General features: G+C 33.7%; 1 protein-coding gene across 6 annotated transcripts in view; it reads right to left on the bottom strand.

The window, feature by feature from the left end:
* Positions 1–492: 492 nt before the first annotated feature.
* NPFR (Neuropeptide F receptor) overlaps positions 493–27,624 on the bottom strand; it is a 62,323-nt gene continuing 35,191 nt past the window's right edge. For 2 of the 6 annotated variants that reach the window (XM_036378391.2, XM_036378390.2), the window contains exons 3-5: positions 11,175–11,550; positions 10,768–10,937; positions 493–9,796 (exon numbers count right to left, since the gene is read on the bottom strand). In XM_036378391.2, the coding sequence (XP_036234284.2) occupies positions 8,984–9,796; positions 10,768–10,937; positions 11,175–11,550 (1,359 nt within the window). In that variant the 3' untranslated portion in view covers positions 493–8,983. Of the gene's footprint in view, positions 9,797–10,767; positions 10,938–11,174; positions 11,551–17,607; positions 17,680–18,386; positions 19,524–27,624 lie in introns of all 6 variants that reach the window. The other 4 variants (XM_070105443.1, XR_011394786.1, XM_070105444.1 and 1 more) reach the window with 4 other exon arrangements.

Here is a 27,624-nt window from a genome sequence, read left to right as displayed (position 1 = left end):
TACAATCTGCAAATTTTTGACGGAACGGCGACTGTTTGAAAAAAAAAAACGATTTCTATTTATTATTTTCTCGTATGTTCTAAAAATAGTAAAAATTAGGCTAGTTCATACTCGAGAGAAGTTCATAAAGAAGATTCTCCGAAATTTCATTTAAATTGGCCCAGTAGAGCTAGAGAAATCGTGGGTATCGTGATGGAAAAAATTGTCCTGAGAAAAACGCATTTGAAGTTTCGCGTAAAGTCTTTGTTCGATTAGACCCAGCCGAACCAATTTGGAGGCCGGGTCAGTAAAATGTCTTTATCTCCAAAAATAATTCAAATTTTCAAAAATCCCCTGTTAGACATATTCTTAAATGGTTAAACTTTGAAGATATGAACATTTTTTTTTTTTAAATTCTACATTAGATATCGGTATTAATGTTCTCTTTACATTATACATTTTCGCAACCGAACGAAACTGGGTAGTTACCGTTATGAAATAAAAGACTAGAACCCGGTGGTTTTTGTTTTGACTTTTATTATTTTTCACAGATATTCAAAATACACAACATAATTTAACATTCGGTCGAACAAATGTTTCTTTATATATCTTATGTAATAGTCTACACGAAATCAGAAAGTAAGTACTCGTTAAAACTCTATTATACTTGTATTTCATACACGTACTTATCACACAGAATAAATACTACATAATAAACCATAACATAACCGTTTATAAGTCCAAAAGTAGACATATGCACAGTTATTTTGATAAAAATGTTAGCTTGTGCTTGAATTAATAAACAAATATTTACAATATTCAATTTTAATTCTATTAAACTTAATATTTATTATACAATGCTTAAAAAACGTATAATTTTGCTTTTTTATTTAAAAGTTCCGTACAAAAAATGTTTTTTCCATTTTTTTCAGAATTGGTTTAATTTTTTAGGTTTAATTAGTTAAAATAAATAATATATATATATAAATATATGTTATAATTTATGTACATATATTTAATTTATAATTTATTATAGAACTTTAATAGCATAATAAAATGAGTTTGAATGCAATTAACCTTCTTATAATATGTGATTATATTTATGCAAGAATCATTAACTTCAATTTTATTTACATATTGTACATAAATAAATTTATATTGAATAATTAACGCATTTCTTATTTTTAATACATATACTTGACTATTCACTCTTTATGAAATTCGATACGCCAAACAATACATTTCACTTTAACAATTTTTTAATAACGGAAATTGAAACTCTTCACACCACATTATTTTTATCAGGCATTAAATGATTAACTGAAAATGTTATTTAAAACTAGTTCATGTCTGTTATTAATATAAATTTGATGGATTAGTATTATTATCATTATTATTATTATTATTAGGTACATATAAACTCCATTACCGAAATTATTTGCGAGAAATTTCAAATAAAAATGTGAATAACATTGAATAAAAATTCTTAGATGAAGCTGCTGGAATGACTAATGCATAGCTACGAATATTTTACCAAGGTACCAAATTTATACGAAAGAAAATTTCCAAACCTAGAGTGCTAGACAAATGCGTCTTTTTGTAAAAATTTGCAGCACTGCCAACTCGACAAAAGGTATATTTGGCTTTTTTTGGCAGGAAGCTCGAACATTTTTGGTTAGGTACATTCGCTCACAACATTTTTTATACTCTTGCAATATGTTGCTACAGAGTATAATAGTTTTTTTTATCTAACGATTGTTTAAATAACCTCAAACTAATCAAGATATAAGGTTATATATATATGTATAAGTGATCAGGATGATGAGACGTGTTGAAATCCGGATGTCTGTCTGTCCGTCCGTCCGTCTGTCAAGCTGCAACTTGAGTAAAAATTGAGATATCGTAATGAAACTTTGTACTCGTTTTGTTTTGTTAAATACTAATACCAAAAGCGCGATAAATCAATAAATAAATGCGCCAGAGACATTAAATTTTACACCCAAGTACAGCAAGGCTTGATAGGAGCCGGTGTCAAAATTCAATGATGTGGGTGACACCGTCCACATTTAAGTGAAAGTATCTCAGGACCTACTAGACCAATTTCAACAAAATTTGGTACATAATCTTATCCTTAAATTTCAATGTTCCAGTGTTAGCTCAGTTGTTAGAGCTTAAAGAAAGTAGGCCATCTTATGACTAAAAATTTTCAAAAATCGTACTACAACTCCTTCAAGCCCCCAAATACCAAACATGTGGACCCCAGTTTATGCTGCGAACATTTCATTGAAATTATCGGTTAATCTATGATATATATTATTGAAATTCGGAGAAAATCCTTTTCTGATAACAGTATGCGTGTATATCAAATATGTATGTTGGATCGGGCCAATACTTCCCTTTGCCCCATATATCTCATATAAAGATTTTCGAACTTTCAGTTGACTTTATAATCCATATAACAGCCAATGTAGGATTTATTTTAATGAAATTGAGAGAGCGTATTTCACATAATGTATATTTGTGACTAAAATAGATAAAATCGAGTGAAACCTTGCCTTAGCCCCTATATAACTAATATAATATCACGATTTTCGAACACCCGGCTGACTTTACTCAATATACCATATATTGGTGATAGTAAGTGAAGTTTCATTAAGGTAACTCAGGGAGATTTTATTAGTACAGTATCCCCCGGATAAATGCACTTCCTAAATGTAGAATTTTTTGTTCAATTCTTTCAATTACAGGAATCTCGCTACTACGTGAAATAACGTGCGATTCCATATTTCCTTATTTACATAAACATTTATTTTCTGAATAAATATACCTACCTTTAAAGTTATTCTATGTAAATATTTTAATACTTCGACAACTGACGGAGGCCTTATGTGACACATGCCAAATAATTTTTTTTAACCAAAGCAAATTACCGGGGAAAATTAAAGATATTTTTTTTTTATTAACACATATTTTTAGCCAATTATGCGGGGAAACTAATTAACCGGGTTTAATTATGCGGGAAAATTTGCAGGTATTTTGTAAGCAATATATTTTTTACCGATCAGGTAAGTGAGAAAATCAATTAACCGAAGGTCAATTAAGCGGGGGATACTGTACATATGTGGTATACTAATAGTTTGTGGTATTGTCAAAAATAGATAAAATCGGTTGAATAGTATCCCTATCTCCCATATTCGTTATACAACATTTTTCAACTTCCTGTTGGCCTTATAAGTACCTAATCGTAAAAGTATATCGCCGGCTTTGATCCTTACAAGTTACAATATGTTATACTATTGTTACAACCGCATTAAGCCTTTCCGAAAATCCTTGCATGTGCCACACGAGATAATTTCTGAACCTATGCTTCACATTTTCTGCATTAAACTATAGTATATCGAATATTATACGTATATTTTGACTGATTCCTAAGGTATAGAGATATAAGGAAGGCTGAATATGTTATGTGTTATATGGGAGCTAGGTAGAGCATTGACCCGATTTTATTCTTTTTTGGAAATTAGATACCTCACATATTGACTATATGTTGATCATATAAAATATATATAATATATACATAACTTATAAAATATATAATTAGTTTTTAAACGTAAGCTCCAAAGACACTCTACAAACGCTCATCCCGTTTCAGTTCTAGTTATTGTATCGTACAACCGACGAATAGAAAAAACAAGTTTAATCCTCTCAATATCAATTTATTAAACTTCTGATTAAAAGTATTTATTCGGGGTAGATTCTGATATTGAGTATGGATATGTAAACGATGTGGATGATGGAGTTGATGGTGGGGTTAAGAAGTTATACCCTTCGGATTCTGTTGTAATAACTCACAATGACACTGCCTTTGAAGTTGTCCTTTTTCTTAAAATATTTGAATGACGAGTTTTTGTGAGAGCAGCTTACTATTATTATGTACTTCGTAAATCTAGCACTAACTGCATCATGGATGGAACATCGTAGGGACTGTTAGGAGCGTAAGATAGCCAAATTTTTGGATTCATTCAATTTTCGATCTGAAGTTGTTTATTTCATTTTAAATTTAAAAACCGGTAACTTTTAATTGGACGGTAACACCCAAAGCCGCCGTGTACGGTCATCGCGACTGGAAGCTTTACAATCCAAACTTTCCAGGATCCGCAAAACTCTCTTGTTGCAACCCTCAAGCTCCTTACGGTTCAAATTTTCAAAACACAAAATACACTACCAACCCACCACAAAAACGCAAAACAGTGGTCCAAATTAATCTCCCAGAGGAGGGGTGTAGGGATACTGTAACGCACATTCCACATTTGCTGCGTCAAAAAATAACGGACTTTGTAAAATGCGTGGCTGTACGAAGAAAGAATATGTTAATTACCATAATATGCCAGAAATGTAAGGTTTACTTGTGCATGAAACGTCATAATAACTGTTTTGTCTTATATCATAATAAATAAGAGTTAAAAATAAACTTTCAAATAATATGTAGGAATGATCATAACATATATATTTCTTATTCATATGTGTGTATATACCATATTTATACGTTTTTGCATAAACTAATAAATTATAGAATGTGTTAGCTGAAGTGAATATTTTTGAATAAAAACTGATTTCAAGTAACGAAAATATTTAGTGGCATAGTTGCATGAATATTAATACCCAGACTTATGATGTCCCATATAAGGGACATCGAATAACATCTAATTAAATGATTTACAGAAAATTATGTTTACTGATGTCAAATAGGTACACACACCAATTTTCAAATTTTCATCTTAAGCGGTTGATTTTCGCGCTCGAGAGCGTTAAATAAACCTTAATTTATAGCGGTTTTGGTAGTAATGGAGGCAAAGCAAAACAAAAAAATAAAATGGGTGTCGTATCATGTCATCTCTAATATTAATAAGTACTTACATAGTATATTATCTATCCTTGTCAACTTTTCATTACATTTTAAAATTTTTATTATTATTATTATTTACAATTATACCTTAATACTTAGAAACCAGAGCACTTTTTTTTTGTATTTTTCAATTACATATTGACTTAAGAAGTTTTTGTTTGTTTTTTGGTGAACAGTTTTTAACAGTGTGTAAGATATTCTTTCATTTGTTTATGTACATACTAAGATATCAGGATAGAATTTGGCAGGAAAGTTTTCCATATAACAACACAGGCACACTCACATATTATATTACAGTATTTCCATCGAATTCAGCATATACTGTTCCTGAAAAATAGTGTTTATGGCATTTGCATGTAAAGAGAAGAGAATAACGAGGAAGTGAAATGTAAAACAAATATTACGAGTATATTAACATGGAATACTTTTTATAATACATTTGGTATATTTCACTGAAGCTGTCAGATACTAAAAGCTTTCATTTTGAAAATAGCATAAGCAAACTTTTACTATTCGTTAAACATATATAAACTACTTTCTATTTATTTAAATGTTCGTAAATATTACACGCATAGAAGTTTATAACAGCCCAATAAATTAAAATTATGTATGAGTGTATATATTATGTATAAGTGTATATATGATGAGTATAAGCAATGGTACATTTGGTGCAAAGTTTAAGCAACATACCATATTTTCAAAAGTTTGCATGGGTTTTTTAACTTTTTACCACCAGAAAAGATGAGGGTATGTGCCATATTTTCTGGAATACAAAAGGGTTTGGTATGAAATACTAAAAACGCCTTAAAATCAATATGATCATAATCATACAGTAAGAAAGTTAACAAATGTAAGTTGGCGTGTTTTCTATTAGAAACTCTGGTTTATTGTTTTAAATTGGCGAAAACGATTAAGCCCCTCTTAATATTATGATTTTGTAAGGGAAATATATCTTTAAATTACATAGACTTACGATATTAATCATCATAATATGGTTGGAAGCTAAAAATGGAAAAATCGATTCTTTTGATCCTGAGCTATCATATCATATCTAGCTAAATTTATTAGGCATATATATACATATCTCTCAATGTGTAAGGAATCTTCATCCTTGGTAGCCCGGACGGTAATACGGTAAATATTATGCTAGTGAGAGTGCAATATATTAATGAATTTAAAAAATGTAGCATGGTACTAGGATTAAGTAAACTTTTTTACAGTGTTTATATGTTCCTCCAGCTATAGTATGATAAATGCACTTACTTCTGTACAGCAACTACTATATTTGATAAATTAAACCAGAAATTCTAATGAAACTGAGCTGTCAGATTTTCAGTTCACAAGTTTGTCTAATATTGTATCTCATGTTCGACTGCGCCTGAACTTAGTCTTTCCCAATTTATAATTATTTCACCTGTTGACCCATTGGTATTTAATTGCAAATTGTAAAAATTAAAAAATACTCGTTTATATCTATTTATATCATTTAGGAAGCACAGGATTGAGCAAATGTATGCTTTGCGCTCTCTGTACTTTCTAAACGACACCACTTCAATCCTTGCCTAAAAAGAAATACTTAATTTTGATTACTAGTCACGTTGTGATATTATCTTCACTTAAGATAAGATTTTGGATAATACTACAAAATTGTAAAATTTAAAGATGCAAATCGTTTTTTGGGACTCGAAGACGCTGTAAATGAAGTGAAGAAGGTATTGATGAAAAGGACACAGTTATTTTGCCGCTGCTTAATGATGATTCGCAGATGTCAAAATTACTAAAACTTGCTCCTTGTACAATTAAGTAAGGCATCGCAAAGCAGATATTGACGAAGTTTTTTAATGGGAGGAGAGTGATGGGCTGTTCACGCTACGTGGTTATGCAGCAAAAGAAGACGATAGGATTTATCTGCTTGATAACCGAAGTGCAAAAAATGCCTATTGTCCCACTTTTCCCAGTTAACCAAACATTAGTGCTCATCAGGAAAAGACGGTATTATAAAACAACTAAAAAACCTTTACCGGAATAGATTAAAAAAAATGTGTGATGAGGAAGGAACATTAGTAGCCATTGTTTTGGATTGGATGATGATGACTAACGTAGATTTTTGCAAGTCCTTATACTATCTTATAATATTAAGAAAATTGGACTTAGTTGATGACAGGGTTACATATTTTGTGGTATAAAATTCAAAATAAAAATTTTATTCTTTTAATAAAAATTTTATATTTTAATTCTAAAACAAATTTTGTTTTTAATTCTTAATAATATGCATGAGATTCAAATTTTCCTTTTTTATTTTTCAATCTCGTATGTGGGGTTAAATTTTTTATAACCCGTATTTGCGATTACAAAATAAAAAAAAATGTTACTAAAATTTTTGGGGGTTGGGATTTACTGCGAGTTTTGAATAAACTCGATATAAAGTAACAGAAACAATGCGGGAAAAGCGATCCTAAAGTTATCCTTTACGATTGGGGAAAATCATGAGAATATCATGTTGAGCTGAATATTATCACCATTTGATACCTATAACGTCTTACTGGAGGTAAGGTGCAAAAATAATAGCCTGTGCACAATAGGAACCAATTTCGATACAATTGAACCTATGGGAATAGTAAAACGCTGCTAATCACAGAGAAAGCATAAAATATATATGAGTAAATCACACATATTTTAAAACTACATTAAGAGCATGGGCAGTGTCGAGGAAACGTGGGATTCTACCTCATTGTATCATGTTAGTATTCGTGGTAAAAAATTGTGGTGAGTTACCTTCATATAGGCACATGCTAGATATTATTATATAGCAGGGCGTCTTCATTCTTTAGCAAGCCAAAAACAGTCTGACCAATTATCTTTTAGAAGCATATTGCACGAAACTACTTAAGTCTCGCAACTGCAACAAAATCCCTCCAACCGGTTCTAGCGTGGCAGGTCCGAACAAGAATATCGGGTATAACCTTAGGAAGCTACCCAAGCAGTTAAGGTGTGTTTTTATCATACGCGTATAAAATGGCAATGTACCATATATAATGGCACAAAACGTTGTGCATTGGCAAAGATTGTTATAAAAACGAACACTAATACTCAACTCACGAAAGTACTGCCTCAAAAGTAAGCTTTCAAGCTGATTTCGTTAATTTTAACTTCTTAGCTCGTTTAAGATAATTATTTTGACGGCTTCCTTTTCTATTATACCTTACCCAGAACTGTTGTAACGATGGTCATCATTCTCTTGCGATTTTAATAATCCTGCCAGCACGTTTATTTATCAGACTCACACTTTAGCTTAAAAAAACTATACCATATTCTCGAGATGACTCTCTTAAAAACCTTTCTTATAGCGGAATTCTAAAACTTAGCTTTTGAAATTTTTTGTTTCTGAAGAAGATCAGTTTTAGACCTCGACGCTCAAAAACACTCTTGTTTTTAATGACAATGTTTTTTTTGATAATTATGATATTTAATGATAGTTCTAACGATTGGCGACATAGAGAAAAATTTAAATTCCATCATCAAGTTGGTATGAAATATGTCTAGATTGAAATTTCAGTTCGTAATGTGTACTACTGCCAAATTAGAATGAATTGGTAATATCTTTGGATATTTAAAATACATACATACATATATATGGTAGATCGAACATTCTGGGCAAGTCTCGTTCCAATTAGTTATTTCATAGTTATACATTTCATATAGTTATTTATGTTATACTTGTATACAAATCGGAAGAACAAGAACATAATGAAAACCCAAAAAATCTAAATAACTGCGTAGGTTTATGTACATACATATACTTGTATTTTAAATATATGTTCAATAATAAAGTGTACGTATTTTACACTGAATTAATAAATCTTTGAAATTTATATATTATATTGAACTTCAAAACGCATTAAACACATGCATACATATTTCAAGACGATTTGTTTTTGCTACAGAATAGCAATTAAGTTCTACATATATAAATAAATTACATATGTGCATCCCTTAAATTAATTTATTTTATACAGTTAAAACCATGCTTTCTTGCCTATTAATATTACAGGAGTGTTGCTTTTTCTGTTGTCGGTGTTTTTGTTTTGGTTTTAGTTGTCAATTTACCGCAGTCAGCGTTGTCACTTCAATCGAAATTGGATTTTCTGTCAGCGCTATCGACTCGGTCACGGCACTTCGTAAACCAACGGCATTGTTGTTGGGCAACAACTTCAAATCACCTTTGGCTACTTCGGCGTGCTTTTGTCTCCGACGTGTCTGTCCACTGCCTGTCGTGTGACCGTTAAGAGCAACATTAGTGTTTTCTTTAGAACCACATATTAATTCTCTAAATTCTTTACGGAAATTATCATTCAGCCATCCATAGAGCAGAGGATTTGTGCAAGCGGAACTCATGCCGAACATGTGACAACAAGCATATATAACAAGCATGCGCTCCGTCACCGCCATTGGACTCCGCATATCCGCATATAAATTGTAAACATTTAAGGGCATCCATGATATGCCGAAAATCAGTGCAATAGTTATCAATAAGCAATTTGTCCGTTGCATACGTCGACCACGTTCTGCCTTACGTTGTGGCGTTTGCATCGCCACCACTGTGGTGCGACTTCGTAATTTCCTATAGATGCCGGAATATGCACCGGATACAATCAGTATTGGCACCAAATATTGCACGCATAGCGAAAATATCGAATAGTAAAATCGTCCATGACTCACGGGCCAATCTTCGACGCAAAAGCATACACCATGGATGCCCAAGGATTGCAGTAGTGGCGGAATTTCTGCTTGCTCCAAGCGTTTGTAGATGAAGAGAGGACTGGCCAATAGCACCGCGAACAACCAGATGCCAGCGAGTATAGATATGACTCCACCAACCTGAATGCTGTCCCGTGTCGGATATACAATAAGCTGGAAATTAAAAATAAATATATATGCGAAAAGTGAGTGCCTTTGAAGCAAAGTGGGCGATATCAATTTTACTTTATTAAGAAAGGAAAATTTAATAGAAACTAAACTAGTTAAACTCTTAGCTCATCTACCCAATGCTTGGAAAACCCATTATTACAAGGAAGTCCCGTACCGGTAAGTGAATAAACTGTGCCGCTTTAAGCCCGGATGATACTTATATCACTGCATAATTTTAGCGCTGGTTCTGCCACAAACCTCTAAACAGCCCGAAATTTTGATACTATTTTCTTTGTTCTGATTAAAAAAATTTGTCTGAAATATGTCATATTTTTTTTTTAATAAAACAATAAAAGAAAAATATTTTTGGTCTAAATTCAATTTCATTATTAATTATAGATGATATACCAATTATAGGGTTCCGATTTTTTTATGACATTTTTGTAGTAAAATATTTATATTTTATCGTAATGGGTTTTTTTCTCAGTGATTCCACAGGAGCATTCTTTTGATATCTAAGAACAAGGAAAATCTGCGGTCAATAGTTAAATGATTGAAAGATATATTCAAGTTATTTCATTGAATTGCCATAAGGTGAAGTTTATACTTCCGGAATCATTTGGTGGACTTTTTGTTTTCTTTTGGCCGTCCACTTGGTCAACGTCTCTACCTGTACGGAATTGACAAACCACTTACGAATAGTTACTTGTAACAGAGCGCTCACAACACTCATTAATCCACTTTTTGGTATTCAAGTGTTTTGTTTTCCATCGTTTGCCATATATCTTTAAATTTGTCAAGCGGGTTGAAAAGTATCTAAATATTTTTGTATAGCGTTGTTACGCTACAGAGATAAAGTAGGGAACTCCTAATACTCCATTACAACATACGCTGTAGATACAGAGCTCATAAGGACAAGAATAGACTATCATTCTATCGAAATATATGAAAAATGATATTGCAAGCAAACTCACCTGATACCTGTCAAAGGCAATGGCTGTTATGGAGATGGTCGACACGAAAATGCTCACCGCCTGCAGCATGGCTACTAATTTGCATATTACTTCCAACATGCCGAAAGGCCAGTACTTTGAGAGGATTTCCAACAACGTTATTGGCATGGTTATTACACATAACAGTAAATCTGAAATCATTGCAGTTCGAAGAACGACTTATTAAATGAAAATAAAATAACAGTAGGTAAAGACGGCAAATAAAACGTGACAAGTAAACAAATCCATATATCGTAAATATGCAAGTACATAAATATATACATACTCGTACATATGTACATAAGAAAAAATGGTGTGTAATTCAAAGAACTACGCAATGCAAATTTATGTAAAATTGCAAGTTACACTTGCACTCAGTTTACACTCACCCGAAATAGCTAAATTCAGAATGAAAAGGTTGCGGGCGGTGCGCATTATTGGCTTTCTCACCACCGCAATCGCGACGAATATGTTGCCGACTGTGCCAAATATAATCATACCCAAGTATATACTTATTAGTGCGTAATGCCACTGATCGCTGATGGCGCGATTCCTTGAAAACCGGTCAACGAGTCTCTTTCCCTGCGAAACGAAGAGACTTGTATTCGACTGTGCGGTTAAGTTGTTAATATCTACTTCCATGTAATCTACCAAAGGAGCGCCCTCTCCACTTGCAGTTGAGATGGAATTAAACATTTCCATTCCTGAGTCGGTAGAGGAAACACCTACATCCAGTGCAGGTTCTGAGTGCGTTATGTTTATTATCTGTAATGATAAGAAACGGTGAAACTACTCGTAGTTCATTTATTTTATTCAGTGCACGGCACGTAAAAATTAACACAACCGATATATCATACATAATATATATAAAGTTAAATGGTTGAGTCATTTAGTGTATAATGTTCAGCTGTCCCCGAATGAGGCCATTTGTTATTAGTTTTTGTTTTTTAATATGAAGAATTAATATATTCTAATTATTCGCAAAAATTCATGTTTTTAAACTGATTTAAAGATTTACTAAAAATTTTACAGTTCCACACTAATAGCTTTTTGCTATTTTACACTTTGCTTCATATTACAGATTACACTGGTAAACAAAATTAAACCTTTTTTATTTTATGAAGTTTCAAAACTGTTTCCTACTAATTTATTTCATAAATTAAGATTTCAAATCTATTAGTTTGTTTCTAGCAGCTCTAGTTTTAGTGATACAGGTACTTCTTGGCTGACTTGAATTAATTTGTAGGACAAAAAAGTACTGAATTTTATAAATAAACCGCTATGTTTACATAAAGAAGAACTTGATCAAATTATCCAAATAGTTTTTGTGCTATTTGTGGTAACTATATGTTTAGAGAATGCCATTTAAATGCGTCTGATTCTATAAAAAGGCCTATTTGGACCACTATGGGAATAAAATACATAGAATATAACTGGCTGATATGCGTCGATCTTTAAATGGTAAATTTTTTTTAGAACAGAACTCTGGACTAAAAATTTTTGCTCTCTAGACTACATGACTACATGTTGCACTTCCAGAGACTAGGATATAACATGAATACACATGCTCCTTGGCAACATAAGAAATTTTGGTATAGTATATGGGCGTAATCGCATCGCCGACAAAATGCCATTAATCTGAAACGTATAAAGTGTTATAACTAAGCCGTAAAATAAGATAGAGAATTAAATTTTGGTACAACGAGTCACATAAAAAAGGGGCACCTGTGTTTTGAAAACCTTTTGAAAGTTAGCGCGGCTTTGGCCCTAAAAAGTTTAATATATAAATCTTATAAGCCAATAAAGCTATATCTCCCAAATTTGCACAGGACAAAATTTTTGACCTTTCTTACTATAGTGTGAAATTAGGCGAAAGCGGATGATAACCTCGCCCATTTTCCATATAATGGTACTGTTAAAAACTACTTAAAGCGCGATGAAACAATAACTAATACGACAGAGACATTAAATTTTAACCCAAAATGGAGTGAGAAGACTTTATAGGAGTCGCGGTTAAAATTCGACAATGGGCGTCGCCTATCCTGACGTTCCTATATTACAGTGCTAAAAGGGGTGAAATCGGACTACAACCACGCATACTTCCCAAAAAGCACAATTTTAAATTCAATATGAATTTTACAGAGAGCCTTTGAGGCTTACCATCTCAAGTCTAAAAATTGTCAAAACCGGACCATAACTGTTCAAGCCCCCAGTTACCGAATATGCGGACCCCAGTGACTGGTGCTAACTTTTTACCGTAAATAACGGTCTACGGTCAGATTCGGAGAGAGTCTCTTTCAGTTAATAGTATGCCTGTATAGAAAACAAGTAAGGAAGGGCTAAGTTCGGATGTAACCGAACATTTTATACTCTCGCAAAGTCAAATGGTATACTCGTTTGAGATTTCTTTGTGGATTGACTGATATTTTCGGTAGAAGGTCAACTATAGGCACTGGGGTCCACATATTTAGTACTTAGAGGTTTTGGTTCGATTTAGTCAATTTTTGGCCGCAAGGTGGCATACTTTAATTGCATTATTCACGCAAAGTGTTACCCCGATATAATCATTGTTACCTGATTTGCCTAGTGGAAAGTGAAAGAATCAGATGGAATTGAAAATGGTGTTACATGGGAAGTAAGCGTGGTTGTAGTCCGATTTCGCCCATTTTCGCACTATGACATAGAAACATGAAAAGAACGTTACGCACCGAATTTGGTTGAAATCGGTTAAGCAGATCTCAAGATATGGGTTTTCACCTAAAAGTGGGCTGTGCCACGCCCACTGTCTAATTTTGAACGCGGTTCCTATAAAGTCATCTCATACCATCCATAATGCTTGACTTATCGCGCTGTTAGTAGTTTTTAACAGTACCGTTATATGGGGAGTGGGCCACCCGATTTCAACTATTTTCACACCGTCAATAGAATTGCTAAAAGCATTTGCTTCCAGTGAATTTTGTTATTATGGCGTTAGCGGTTCAGGAGATATGCACATTAAACCTATTAGAGGCGGGACCACGCCCACTTTTTAAAAAAAAGTTTTAACTGCAGATGCCCCTCCCTAATGTGATCCTGTGTACCAAATAACAGTCTTGTATCTTATTGCGGAGCTTAGTTATGGCAAGTTATTTGTTTTTGATTAATGGCGTGGCAGTGGTCCGATTACGCCCATCTGCAATACCAACCATCTCACGGTACCAAGAAACATGTCTACCAAGTTTCATAAAGATATCTCAATTTTTACTCAAGTTAGAGCTTGCACGGACGGACGGACAGACAGTCACCCGGATTTCAACTCGTCTCTTCATCCTGATCATTTATATATATATAACCCTATATCTAACTCGATTAGTTTTAGGTGATACAAACAACCGTTAGGTGAACAAAACTATTATACTCTGTAGCAACAGGTTGCGAGAGTATAAAAATTAGCCTATATATACCTTATAGAAATATATATTATATTTTCGAATTTCAGGTTTACTTCATACCGCATATTTCGACCAATGTGTGAGATATCTTAATGAAATTAAGTGGATGCATTTTTCTTATAATTGTGCATTTTTGTGACTAAAATGAGAAAACAACGGATGAAAACTCGCGTTAACGCCTATATAATTAATCACAGAATTTTCAAACATCCAGTTGATTTTACCTCATATGGTGTTGGTAACTGAAGTACCTTATTGAAAATCAGGGAGCATTTTATTCTGTTAATAGTATGTTATATTGCCAAAAAAGATAAAATCGGGGCAATACCCTTATCTCTCATATACATACCTAATATAACATTTTCAAGCTTCAGTTTGCCCGTATGCCACACTTATATAACAGCCAATATGTAAGATATCTTAGCAAAATTAACTGAACCTGTAATATTTGATATACTACAGCTTAATACTAAAAATATGTGAATTTAGTCTACGAATTACCCCAAAATTCCTAATACTACATATGTATAATGATTTTTGTTATTCTAATAAACCCCATAACGAACATGTCGTTCAGTGTAGGAGTTATATATTTATAACATTGCTTATAAATACGATCTCAAGTATACGTCTGTACGCCTGTATAATCATTTCCCACTTTCCACCTAACAAAAGGTGTTATACTTTAATAAAACTAAATGAACAACTTTACTTAAAAATTATGTCCTAGTATGAATGAAATTGGTCTAGACTTTGGTCCAAACCTTATGTCTCTAAAATAATGAATTGCGATCCCCTGGTTGACGATTTCCACATCATCTCAATATAATAAATTAAGCCTCTACGGTTGAGCTTATATCACATACATACATGTATATCACATTTGAGGATGATTTTAATGTAATTTAAAGTATAACAATAGGACTATCTTAAAACTAAGTCTATGAGCTGTAACATAACTTAATAAAATATCAAATTTGATTGTAATCCATTTTCGATTTCGTCGATAACGAATGTTGAATTGTTTCGCAAAGTACCCTGAACAGGGTATATTACGCCACGGAGTTTCTAACACCCAGAAGGAAGCGTCGGAGACTCTATAAAATGTGATCAGCATGATGAGCTGAGTTGATTTAGCCATGTCCGTCTGTCTGTCTGTATATACGCGAACTTGTCTCTCAGTTTTTGAGATATCGATTGTAAATTTTGCACATGACCGTTTCTCACCAAGAAGCTGCTCCTCGGAAAGGCCGATATCGGATCACTATAGCATATAGCTGCCATTCAAACTGAACAACGGAATCAAGTACTTGTATTGGAAACTTTTTGATTTGACGTAATATCTACACGAAATTTGGCATGGATTATTATCTAAGGTAATAATGCGATATCCGAAAAAATTGCTCAGATCGGACACTATATGTAGGTATATTGTTGTTTGTCATACAAATTGACCGATCTAAATAAATTTTTGTATGGAGATAAGTAGAAAAGGAGGAGCGTGACACAGTAAGACATTCGAACAGGCGCTTGAACCCGGAATATAGAGCTGAATATAGAACAGCGAAGCAGGAGCGCGACACAATGGAACGTTCTGTTCGGCACCAGAATCCAATAATAAGAGAAGAAGAAATGCAACGAGATGCAGCATTAATGAGAAGTCGTCGAGAAGATCCAATAAGAAAAGACGTGAGAAAATTTGAAATTCTTCTCGAAGAGTCACCCGCCAGCAAATCAGGCAACAACTTGCAAACGAGCAGGAATCAACTTTGGAAAGAGTACAATTACATAGATCGGATCCCGCAAATCGTCGGTTAGAAAGCGAGAGGCAAATCAGAAGGAATATAAGAAAACGTCGTGAACTTTCACTTGATGCACAGCTAGAAGAACAAGAACGTCAACGTCGAGCTGCCAATATCTTTGATATGGTTGATAAAGAAAAGACCAACAGAAATAGGCGTAACAACAACCGACGATTTGGAGGCTCGATTACAACAGTTAGGATTTCAATCTTCATTGGCTAAGGTTGCCACAACAAAACATTAAACAGCAATAGATTGGGTATGGACAAATGGATCCTGCAATGACCTCTTGTAACACATATGAAACACCATATAGTGATCACGATGAAAAATATTTAAGCTTTAGAAAATAGATATAGGTATTATATATATAGATATATGTTAGATTCAATATTATTAAATATAAGTTGGTATTGTAATATAAAGTGTAAGTCTTAGATGTAATTATTGTATTTAATATATCATATAAAAAAGTATTATATAATAATAAATATAAATATATTTTATATATTTTCTAATTTCTATAAATATTTGTTTTGTTTTAATGTGAACAATCAATCAGCTTAGAAAATTAAAATTTATGTAAATATCTGAAAGATATATTTACCTCAATAATTAACCTTAATTAAAATAGAAGATTGTTTAAAGCAAAGAACCTGGCTAGAAAGAACTGGCAAAATGCTTACCGTTGAAGTTACGTTTTCAAATTTAGTCATACATATAGTAGTTATTAAAAAAATACGCCTGTGAAGGGTGTCAAAACCTCGGCGCAGCCGAAGTTAACATTTTCTCTTGTTTATTGTATAAATTAATGTTTTCCTAAGACCTGCAGGTATTTTCCTTGCTTTGATCCTTGCAAGTTGCAGGACTATTGAATGTTCGGTTACACCCGAGCTACTGTTTCCCAGTGTTATGTGAATTAAAATAAAATTTCGATAATTATAAAAGTATGATGTATTTACCTGCTCTGCACATATTAATATTTTATACATATGTTCAAATGAATTTATTTCGATTCTAGATTACATTTCGATCGCTTGTTTTTGCTTAAAATAGGAAAGACAGTATACTCAGAATTTTGTAAAATCTTGTACCACTTGGTACTCAACAAGGATTTTGTGGTTTTTGCCTTATAGGTTTCAAATTAATTATATTTATTTTTCAATAAAGTTTAAAATAAATTGTTTTTATACACCAACATATGTCACTCGCATATAAGTACATATGTATGTGCAATTCACAATTTTCTTTTCAAATAATTTAATTAATTTATAACATAGCTTACTGCCCTTCGCCTAACTTTACTTTCAAGGAATTTTCTAACAATTGCGTTGATGTATATTCCGATTCAGATAGATATATCTAAGCGTATACATATTTACAGTACATATATATATTTGACATATATACATACAATAACAATAAACGCAAAGTTCAATGATTATCTCAACTCAATCATTGAACATGCATATTCAGCAAAATAGCAGTAAGTCACTGTCAAAGCAACACTCCGCTGACATAGTGTCGTACGTTTGAGTATCATGTCACCGATAAGAGTAACATACAACTGTCAACGTACACATACTTACTTACATACGGGTGTCAGTTCTTAGTGCTCCTGTGACGCATGTAAATTCACTCGCATGAATAAATCCCAAAGTCTATAAAAATGAAAAGGATGTACTCGTAGCATTTAAAATTTATTACAACATATTTTCGTATGACGTAAAACATATGTACATATATCGCTATCGAACGACAATATTTGCATTGAATATAAGTAGTTTTCTTCATAAACTGATAATATGCCAATTGTATATGTTATAATACATTTCCAATTCACATATCTTGGTGAAAAATACCCAAGATTTCATAACTTTTACTGAATGATCTTAGTGGAAGGTTCAATACCTAGAGCACAAAGAGCGATGTAATTATTTTGAATTTTAAATTAAAAATTTGTCGTGTACGTTCTTATCGCTTAATACTTCGAAAATTAGGTACTTCGGGAAGAATTATATTTGTGCGAAATATAATATATTATTAAGCATTACTACCATCTTATGCCTCTATTAAATTTTAAAGTAAATCCGATTTTTGTGGTGAAATTCGACTTAGCCGCTTTCCAAGGTGATAAATACATTGAATAAAGTGCTTTTCAACTTTTCGGTACAATTTTTGTAGTGCAATTTGTCTTTGGCTCCGATGCAGGTCTCAATACCGGCGATTTCTTTCCAGTAAGATATGTATACTACTCACAGTTTATAGAAGCTAGTCTACTGATTGACTTGATTTCTACATCAAACGAACTTCTCAAATTTCCTAATGTTAGTAGAATAGTATTATTAGAAATATTATTAAACTATACCTATATCCAAATAATTCGTTTGTTTCGTCTTATTTCAGCAGGAAACATCACCGAGTTCTTACCATCTGGGTTAGGTTAGGTCTTAGGGTTGGTTCAAAATCGATATATCAAGATGATTCCCGCCTTCTTCCGTACAGCTTTGGAAAAGAGCTTAAAAGGCTCATAAGAATCTCGCAGTCGTACAAGTTCTGGTTGTTGACCGCCGCTTGCAGAGCTCATTGGAGGTCCATAAGTCCAGCGCTAGAACGCAAGAGGACATCGGCATCATCAACTTTGCAGTTTCCGGCGATTATGCTGTGACCGAGCACCCATACAAGTCTAATGTAGAAGAAGCCTGAAGCTATTGCTAATGAAGTCATATTTTCCTTGACCAGTTTTGAACGCACAGTAAGCGAGTTTAAAGCCAGTATATCCCCTCGGTTATCGGAATGAATGCACACCTATTTAAAGTAAGCTGCACTTCGAAGCAGTACACCTACTGCTACCTTGATGGCAACCACCCTCGCTTGGATAACGGTACAGTAATCTGGGAGCGTAAAAATAGAGATGGTAGAGCGTTCCCTACAAAAAGCTCCACCTCCCTCTTAACCTCGACCCATTGCGTGAGAGCGTAAACGGCGGTTAGGTATTTTCCTGTTACCAAAAGAGCTACATTATCCGAATAGACAACCACCAGGGAGCCTCGTTCCTCAAATTCCTTCAAACTTTACCTTACGAGGTGCCCATATTTACTCTTCGCAGTGCCCGTGCACTTCTCCACTCCGCCTGTATAATGACGTTTTCTTTATTATTTTAAGAACTTTCATCAGAGAGAATGTTCGCGCAAGGTTTCTCAGCAAGTGCTACCAAAATCTGGGAACTAACAATTCCTAAGATATGAGCACGTGAAAAATACTTGTGGCTTGATTAGTTAGTCTTTTTCTGGTCGTTCAGAGCATACCAAGAAATGTGCATCTGCATATGTATAAATTAATTTTTCCGGTTCTGTTTCACAACGCAATCGCTCAGTACATCCTTTTTCGAGCTTAACTGACTCAATGCTTACTTTTCAGAATTTTTTATGCAAAACATCATAAATTGAATTTCAGTACTGCGCATCTATGTATGTATGTATTTCCTTTTCCTGATGCATAAAGGCTAGAACATATGCGAGATTAGTTAAAGTCAAACGGGAGGAAGAAAATTTAATGTCATTAGAGTTTTACTTCTATTTACAAGAATTCTACCTTGGTAGCACTATTACTTATGAGAAAGAGTGTATATCTTTTATAGCCGAATCCAACTTAGGCGGTCGCATGAAAATTTAAATTAATTTTGCTAAACATGCTGATTATAGAATATGCAAATAAATGCCCGATCAACATTTATATGGAAATATTTATATATTAAGCTTAATAGGCTAAAATGATATATAATGTCTATTTACATATGTAACATATGTACAATATATAGTAAAATAAGGTTTTTCTGTGTGCTATATAATTCGCCTTTGGAAATTGGGAGCCCAGAAATTTAAAATTCAGCCCAACACTTTTATGCGAGCTAAAAGTTTCAGTACTGAAAGCAATGAGGTCGCTACTATGTCACATTCCAATTCATATACTTATGAACGCATTTGTGTAGGCATGCTCATCGTATTGGAATGTCGCGTTTATCTTTTAGTTAGTCAGAGAACAAATTTAATTTTTTAGCAAGCGTTTTGAGCTAAGCGACACATATGGAATGGAAATAATTTGATTTGACATGGAAATAAAAGTACTTGCACATAAACAAACTTTGGCGGGCTGTTAGCGCTTGTTGCATAAACATCCTTACATTCGTGCCACATGTAGTGTTTGAAATATCATTTACATGTACAAATAAAGTCCGACATATGTATTAATATACATATATGTACATACATAAGTATAAGTGGTGTTCTGTACAGAGTATGTGCGCTTTTACATTGGGACTCAAAAGAGTCTCAAACCAGTTTATTGCGGGCGAGGGAACGACGAGGAAAGACAAAGGGACCGTGCCACTCGTGTTCGGGTGGCACGCTTTGTGTTCTTGTTCGTAACAGCTCGCTGCTACCCTTTACAGCATTCCTTTTCAGTTTCAAATTATTTTAATGGTTGCAAGAGCGCTCGGTTTCAAATGAATTCGTTCAAAAATTTGAATTCTGTTATCTATTTTTTGTATGTAATATGCAAATATGTATGCATAGAACAATAGAAATATTTGGAAAAATTGTAAATAAGAAGAAAATTAAGATATAGATTATGGAGTAAAGAAATTATGAGTTTTTAATACTTAAAAATTAGGAAATTCCTATTATAAATTTGGCCTTGAAACTATTAGTAGAGGATATTCAATACATTCTTGTGGATTAGGGAATTCCCGTCTTAAGTATTTCTTTGAAACTATTAAGCGGGTAGGTATTATACATATTGTTCTACCATATTCATGGTAATTCATTGCAAGCAAAATGTGTGACCATCATCTCAACATACAAATGAAATACGCAGCACGCAGTGCTGCGCAGTCGAACCGCACAAATATTTACGAAAATTTTGTGAAAAGGAATGCAGAAAAACTGGACTCGAGTTTCTGGACTCTTTTTGACCGTGTGAATGCCCAGAGCGACACCAAAAGAAGATTTGAAAAAAATTAGACTCTTTTGAGTCCCAATTTAAAGCACACTATTTTGCGAAATACAGTTGAGCTAATATTAATACATACAATTCTCAGTTGTTGCAACAATATTATATGGTAGGGATGAGTTAGATCAGAACTGTTGAATAGAATAGTAAATATCTAGAAATTATAATTTGATATGCATGACATGATGTCCAACATAAAGTGAAGAATAAAGCGACAGTTCTCGAAATTAAAACCAATCTAATTTACTAATAGGATGTATCATAGCAAGTGGATTATTAGTTCGCATATTTCTTCATTTTATGTCGGATACACGAAATTCTGAATTAATTTCTATCATCTTTGGTACTGAAATTCTCTCTGTTCTTGAAATCTTTGTGTGAGTGCGCACCTATTTTGATTATGATATGCTGTTTTCGTTATTTTCTTTATAAATATTTAGTGCATTTAGGATGAATAAAGCTCAACTAAATTAGGACGAATGAACATATAATACATACGAAACGAACTCTGATCGTTTCTATAAATGTAGCCCTATACTTGCAAGCAATTAATTTATTATATTAAAAATCATTTATACCAGTATATATACGCGAACTAGTCCCTTAGTTTTTGAGATATCGCTCTGAAATTTTGCTCACATTCTTTTCTCTCAACGTAGCTGCTCATTTGTCGGAGCCGCCGGAATCGAACTCCTATAGCTCGATCAGAATCAAGTTCTTGTATAGAAAAATTTGTTTTTCTGACAAGATAAATATATTCACGAAATTTGGCACGGCTTATTGCCCAAGTCAACGGTAAAATATTTGAGTCCCATGCAAATTAAACGAACAGAATCAAGTTCTTCTAAGGAAAACTTTTATTTTTATTTTCCAAGACAATGCTACAATATCCGAACAAATTGTTTAGATCAGACCAGAGTAGCATATATGTAGCTGCTGCCATACAAACCGGCCGATCAATATCAAGTTCATGTATGACAACATTTTTATTTGTGTAGGGTTTTCTAGCTTCGGTTCAGTCGAAGTTAACGTTTTTTCTTGTTCTTACAATTTTTTACGAAAATTAAAAGTGTGCGTCAGTTAAATTTCTACATCTCTGGATTTCTCTTTTATGATGGTGTACTTGTTATTTATATAATGTTCTTTTATGATGGTGTTCATTAGGGTGTGTCATAAGAAATGCATTTTTTTTTTCGCTTGGTACTTGGAGAAATAGGTCCTAAAACACCTCTAAGAAAGTCTTCAAGTATGAGGTCTTAAGTATCATGGGAAGATCCGCCGAGTTAGATAGATTTAGTATAAGAAAAAAACAGATAACTGTAACCCGGAGGACCTTCCCGATAAAATAAGAGCTTATACTTGAAGACTTTTTTAGAGGTGTCTAAGGACATTTCTCCAAGTACCAAAAAAAAATATTAGTTTTTTTAACCAACTTAAAAGATATTTATGTATGTAATTTGTTTAAACATAGATTTCTACATATATATTTGAGTCTCCCACAAAAGCTCACCCAAAACTTGCTTATACTATCTCTAAGTTGCTGATACTAAATGTAATAGATAAATCTCATAAGTACAGCTATTTTGGGTATTAAAGGCATACAATTAAATGTGGTATACATTAGGCGAAATCAGAGCACGGTTACACCCACTAAACGGACTCATTGGAATAAAAACGCTTCAAACTTAGTTAAATATGGCATACGAGGTCACAGAAGTGAGGGCCATGTGTGGTGTTAAAACTTTTGAAAACCGGCGGGGTCGTGCTCTGTCCTTCTAACAATAATGTGAAAATAAGTGGAATCGGATGATGATGTTACCGGCGAGTAACATTATACTGATATTTCTATGTTACAGTATGAAATGGGCCAAATGGGCGACGCCTACTTCTCATATAACATAATTTTAAATTCAGTTTTATTCTTTCACTTTCCAGTATACAAATCAAGAAGCAATCTTTCCTGATAATAGTATGCTTGTATATAATTCTCTTAGTCCCTATATACCTAATAGACAACTTTTAGAGTTTCCGGCTAACTTTTTACCGCATATACAATATAATATATATAATATTGAAATTGAAAAGGTGTGTTTCTCTAATGATAATGTACATATATTTGTGCATGAAATGGATAAAATGGGGTGAAAACTTGCCCTAGCTCTTATATAACTAATATCAAAATTTTCAAACATCTAGTTGACTTAATTCCTTATAAATTGAAGATTGTGTGTGAGGTACCTTAATGAATGTAACTTAATAAGGTATTTATCAAATAGCAAGTTTTTAAGTATTAAAAGTGATAACCTATTGAGTTCCCAGAATGACCTCTCATGATGTGAACAACATTTGTTGGACACAGAACAACTGGTATCTATTCGACGTAGGTCTGTTTGAAAATTCAATGGAATGCATCCCTTAGAAGGGGATCAGTGGAGTAATTAGACTTAAAAAGTTCTGCAAATATGTTGGAAGTAATGTGATTGTCACAGACATAAAATATTTATATTTCATTGCGGACAGAAAAGGTTCTGCTTTCGGAATTAATGAAACCATAAAAAACTTTGGATTACAATCGAAAAATCGATCTTTTTAAACACATTTTTTCTTAAAGTTCGATTTAGAAACTTTATACTTACACAGAGCAAAAGAAAATAAGTTTAGTTATTTCATAAAAATTAGGTTAGTATTTATTTAAACTTATGAGTTCTTGGCGAATATCTGAACTTTGTATTTTTACCACTTCATCCAAGAATCAGATTGCTTATGAGTCTTACTATTTTGATGGGTGAGATGATCGAAAGTTTTGCTATTATAGATGTTGTGATTTAGATTAGGACTTTACTTTGGAAATATTCCTTCGTAAAATGCAAAAGTATAGAGAAAACAAATACATAAAAATGTAGTAGACATATCACTTTTCCCTCAGCCAATTTTTGTATGTCTTTCTACACCATTTTCGTGGTTAATTAGATTTCGCTAACTTACTTGTATTTAGTCTTCTCCAAGCATAAATTATGTCTGGTCAGTTATCATTCCCAATTAATGTGGACAGTATATAATTAGCAATTAGCTACGTTCGTGAATATATTTAAGCATAGAGCAACTTTACACATAAATGTAGTTTATTAAATGCATGTATTCGTTTGTTGATATCTCTTATTAGTAACCCACATGGTCTATAAGATAAGTTTGTAATGGTCTATCTTTTTTTGTCTATTGGTGAGAGCAAACCTTCTTTCTTAACTGCCTTTGCGTTCATGATCATGCATTCAAAGAAATTTTTGACAACTCTACCCACCTTTGTTGCAATATTTGAAATATGAAACGATTTCTGCAAATACTTTTGCGTCTTTTTAGCAGATAAATGTCCTTGCCGGTGAGCAATGCTGATTATTTCATCTTCTATTGCTTCTGATACTACCACCAACTCGTTTACGTGGTCTTTATATACTTGTACTAACCCATTTCGCATAAAGAAATCGTCGTATTCCCATTTCCCTAAGACTTTAATAATCGCCTGACCCACTCATCAGACTTTTGAGCCTCCCATAAGCGATGCGCGACCGATTCTTCGATTACCTTACATGCTACTGGACTTAAGGAGTGAACAGGGTATATTAAGTTTGCTACGAAGTTTTTAACACCCAGAAGGAAACGTCACAGATCCTATAATATATATACATAAATGATCACCATGATGAGCTGAGCTGATTTAGCCACGTCCGTCTGTCTGTATATATACAATATATACCGTGCCTCAGTTTTTAGGCTATCGATCTGAAATTTTGCACCTGTCCATTTCTCACTAAAAAGCTGCTCATATGTTGGAACGGTATGATGAGGTATCTTTAGAAAATATGGCACGGTTTATTATTTAAGGCAATATTGTAATCTCTGAAAAAGTTCTTCAGATCGGGTCAATATAGCATACAGCTCTTTCTCTTTCATGTGTCGGGATATCTTCACGAAATTTGGCTTGGATTATTATTTAAGACAGTAATGCAATCTCAATCTGAATTATATACATTGAATGACTATAGCATGCAGATGTCATATTAACGGAAAGATCGGAATAAAGTGCTTGCATGGAAACCTTTTTTTATTTGACGAGGTATCTTAACGAAATTAGACATGAGTTATTGTCTAAGGCAACAATATATTCTCCGCAGAAATTGTTCAGATTAGATCACTATATCATAAAGCTGCCATACAAATTGAATTGAATTGGAATCAAGTTTATATAAAGAGCCTTTGTATATGTAAATGGTATTATAGCTTCGGTTCAACCGAAGTTAACGTTTTTCTTGTTTTTTAATGATTTCTTCAGTGGTCTGTCTAGGGATGATAATATCATATATATAAATTACTACAATAACTTGATGTCTCAAATCTCGAAATATTGATGAAATGTATCTACAAAATATGGCACCAGTCAAATGGGATGAATTTAAAGTCATATAGCCCTCCGTATGTTACAAAAAATGTGTATCGTTTTGACCCTTCGTTAACGGGAACGTGAAAAAATCCGTTTATAAGATCCTGCGTAGTGAAAATACTAGCCCCTTGCAACTTTTCCAAAACATCATCTATAAGTGCCATTGGAATATTGGTGCATATTATATTTTCGTTTGTTTTTGTGGTGGCCTAAGAAACGAGTTGTTTCGACGGGGTCGGACCAGAGGGAAATGGTGTTAGATGAGTGGGGTTCCTTGGGCATACAAGGAGGTGGTTAGTGTCCTGCGGAGACTCATTGCATGCAGGTATGTCGGGGTCGATTCTGGATAAGTAGGAGTTTTACCTGCTACAGTATCCAAAACGAAGTTGCGCGAGGGTCACTCTAGATTCACAACTCGAGCTCGACGTTTGCGTACGGTCGGCGTACTGTCTAATGTCGTCTACGTAATCAAGGAAGGACCTCTTGATGTTCCTAGGAGGCGGTTCCGCTTCAAGCAGACGACTGCAGGGGTGAATTTTACGAAAACGTGATAGTCCGGATTGCAGTATTTTGACATGTCTGAAGCTTCTTCGTTTGCGTTCCATCCAGTGGACCATATTGGTGCAGCATAACTACATGAAACACGTCTTGGTGTTTGGTCTTCATTTGCACAGGTGATTGTGTATGCTTTACTGGTTTAAAGCAGTGACCCAAGATCAGTACCGAATCGCTATTGTTTTCTTCAATTTCTACGCAAACTGCAGCAAATTCAGTTAAAGTCATATTACTACCACTTGCGTTGTTGTTGTAACGGGAGAATTCCGCCGAATTGGCAGTCCTTGACCCGATGACAATTCGTCTTCTTTCCGGTTACGTGGACCCGACTGTCGTGGGAACGGACCACTTGCGATGTATTTTTCTTGTCTTACCTTTAACCCCTCATTGTCTACGAAATCGTCTTCCTCTTTATTTTGACATACATATGTACATGCACTATGCCCAAACTCTCTTTAAACTTTCGAGCTCTTCTCGGCAGAACTTAGCAACCTTTTCGCTAAAAAATGTTTCACATATTTTAAAATGTCATTTCCAGAATGGCTTCGTATGGCAAGTCCTTCAGCCCTGTAACGTGGAAAGTAATATGAAATTAATCCTATCCACTTCGATATTTATTTTAAAAGTACCTGGTTACCAGGATCGACCGATTAGCCCTTAGATTTGAGCACGCTTAAACAAATCATACCTCATCAAGCACCCGTAAAAATTAAAGCACTGATTACCAAATCACCCATCATTTTCATTGGCACTTTTCTTGCAGCGCAATTACGTTTTGATTCTGTTTTAATATGCACGCCGTTTCTACGATCGCATTCAAATTTACGATGGCCCATCTTTCACAATAGAAACAATTAATCTGATTTTTCTTATCACAACCGTTGGCCAAATGAAAATTACTTTCACACATGACGCACTTTCTTTGGACTCTTGGTTCTACCATTCTTTGAGCTAACGAATTGTTCCTGATATAAAACTGTTTTATCTAATTACGAATCTGGAGTTCCTCCAATAAAATAGTAATGAGTCTCTCGTCATCTAAACTTATTGGCTTACCAATTTCTATCAAAGTGTACAAGTATTCACCAAGGCTTTCATTATTTTTCTTACGACGATTTGGAAGCATGCGACTAATATCGAGTGACGTTGGTCTTGCACCGAACTCACTTTTCAACGCCAAATTTAGCGAATCGATAAAATTGATTTCTGTCTTGGTACGCACAAACAATTTGGCAGCCCCTCTGAGAAGCTGTTTTGCAAACACAAATTGTTGTAAACTGTTCCAATTTAAAGTCACCGAGTTATCCTCAAACTCTTCTAACTATTTATTAAGACCCAGTTCATCCGTATCATTAAACAGTGAAATACTTCTCTTCGACATACTTCAGTGTGAACTGCGGACTAAAAACTATATTGTCTTGGGGAGAGGTTGGTGCCTCTATCATTGTCCAACACATGTTCGAAATTTAAGAGCAACGTATCTCGTAGTTCACATTTTGGAATTTATTGACATTACTTAGGCAAACTTATACAGCATATTTGTCATTTTTATACTCTTGCAACTTGTTGCTACAAGTAAAATAGTTTTGTTCACCTAACGGTTGTT

The sequence above is a fragment of the Bactrocera oleae genome, chromosome 2 (genome assembly GCF_042242935.1).
Source record: "Bactrocera oleae isolate idBacOlea1 chromosome 2, idBacOlea1, whole genome shotgun sequence".
NCBI lineage: Eukaryota > Metazoa > Arthropoda > Insecta > Diptera > Tephritidae > Bactrocera > Bactrocera oleae.
This window is presented reverse-complemented; position numbering and strand designations above follow the sequence as displayed.